The 2,023-nt window shown below is 57.5% G+C and overlaps 2 protein-coding genes across 2 annotated transcripts; both read left to right on the forward strand.

The window, feature by feature from the left end:
• Positions 1 to 223: 223 nt before the first annotated feature.
• On the forward strand, positions 224 to 1,315 carry Tco025E_10260 (uncharacterized protein; the record flags this gene model as incomplete). The annotated part of the gene is made up of 1 exon (XM_029377041.1): positions 224 to 1,315. One exon carries the CDS (start codon positions 224 to 226, stop codon positions 1,313 to 1,315), a length of 1,092 nt encoding a protein of 363 aa, XP_029222864.1.
• A 213-nt stretch (positions 1,316 to 1,528) lies between these two features.
• Tco025E_10261 (60S ribosomal protein L34) lies at positions 1,529 to 2,023 on the forward strand (the record flags this gene model as incomplete). The annotated part of the gene is made up of 1 exon (XM_029377042.1): positions 1,529 to 2,023. A coding segment is annotated over one exon (495 nt), but the record flags the coding sequence as incomplete, so codon positions are not given.

Consider the following 2,023-nt stretch of genomic DNA (forward strand, 5'->3'; position numbering starts at 1 on the left):
GTGTTGTTGTTAATTAATGCTTTGACGTCAGTTGATTTTATGAAGTCCCCCTCCTGGTTTATTATTCGCCCTTGTTTACCTGTGTGGTACGAAGAGCCGCATCCTTTTTTTTTTCTTTCTTTCATTGCTTGAAAAGTACAGAAGGTCCATGATACATTGAATTTCAATATATCCATAAGAATTTCCAGGGATACATTTATTCTGTTTCAATCACGACACGCAAATGCGACGACGGCGTCTTTGCACAGGCTCATTTCTGTCGCAAATCAACGGCACCTGCCTCTTGATTCACCCAATTGTGGTGAAATCTCTGGCGCGTCGGTTCCAGCGTTCCGCTCCGGGTCGGGTGCGATTGCCGAAGGAGCCGTCGACGTACGACTCCCGCGCCTCCACTGCACCACGCTCCTCGCCGCCGTCGCAGCGTGGCTATGGCGCCGGGGTGTTTGAGAATTCCTCTGGGATGCCCGTCGGTGAGGTGGAGGAGGGTCGCCGTGGTTTTCTCGGCTTCGGGCGTCGTGCCGGTCGCACCATGCCTGTAAATCCTCTTTCCGTTCTGCGTCCGCAGAATGGTGAGGCAACAGAGGACCGAAGTACGAGTCGTTTTCTTCAAGCAGTGCAGATGCTAAAGGGCAAGCGCCGCAGCCGTGAGGAGCGTCTGACGCTGCAGTTTACACCAGAGCAGCAGCACGACATCGTCAACCGCTACGCCAAGACGCGGTGGTATGGTTGGATCTGGAAGCCTTTTAGCGGCGTGACGGAGCGTCAGTTCAAATGGTGGCGTCGTTTTGCTCACTTTGCGCTTCTTATCGTTGCCCTTTCCGGTATGTCTCTTGCATTGCTGCTGTACTATCATGAGGTGAAGGCGGTGCTCCTGCTGAGCCCCCAGGATCGCCACGATTACCAGAAGCTTGTGACTGGCATGCGCTATAGTGAAATTTATCGTCTTGCAATGGAGGTTCTTCAGAAGGAGGACCCCCTTGAGGCACTGCCAGCGCCGGCACGCTATCATCTTCTGCTTGAAGCGGCACGGGCGAAGGGTTGGCATCAGATCGACTGGGAGCTTGAGGCCCGCACCCGCTACCCACGCTCGCCACTTGAGGAAATGGACTTGATTCACCTCTTCTACTGGGCCATCATGTACGTCGGCTCCGCGGTTACGGGAGGCGGGGAGTTGTTTACTGACCGCTTTGGTAACCTTATGGAGGTGCGGGAGGCGCAGCGACGTCGGGACATGGAGGCGAATTTTGTGGAGCACGGCCCGGAGCCGCCAGCGCCTCGTTCCAGTGACAGAAAAAGTGGAGGAACATTTGTATAGCGTGCCACGTTCCCCAGGCGGTTCCCCTGTGATTCCATGGAAGCGATTTTTTTTTTTTGGGAGAGAGAAGTGGGGTTGGAGGTTTCTGTTTTGCGTTTGAACGGAATCTGACAAGTGTGCGGCTGTTAATTTTCATTTGTTACTCATTTCATCGTCCTCTCCTGCGTACAAAAAGGAGCTGAAGGTCACGGACACTTCCACCCCCAGGAACAAATGGCTTGCCCCCGTGTGCAGTACCGCCGCCGCATGCACTACGCGACGCGCGGCAACCGCATGAAGCTCGTGCGCACCCCCGGCAACCGCCTCGTGATGCAGAAGCGGGCGAAGCGCTCGCAGGGCCCCCACACGCCGTGGGTGCTGGGCCACAAGCGCCTCGCCGGCACGAAGGCGCTGCGCCACACGGAGGCCCGCCTCGCCTCGCGTCACCAGAAGAGCACCTCGCGCCCGTACGGCGGCGTGCTGAGCCACGAGCAGGTGCGGGACCGCATCCTGCGGGCCTTCCTCATCGAGGAGCAGCGGATCGTGAAGCGCGCGCTCAAGGCCCGCGCCAAGTCGCAGAAGGAAAAGAAGCGCCGCGACGCCAAGAAGAAGCGCAAGGAGGAGAAGAAGGCCGCCATCTCGAAGAAGATTGCGAAGAAGATCGGCGCGAGGTCTGCGCTCACGAAGAAGCCGGCCGCCAAGAAGAGGACCACGGCGAAGGCCCCCGTC

This window comes from Trypanosoma conorhini, assembly GCF_003719485.1.
Source record: "Trypanosoma conorhini strain 025E chromosome Unknown Tco_14.4_contig_01565, whole genome shotgun sequence".
Taxonomy (NCBI): Eukaryota; Euglenozoa; class Kinetoplastea; order Trypanosomatida; family Trypanosomatidae; genus Trypanosoma; species Trypanosoma conorhini.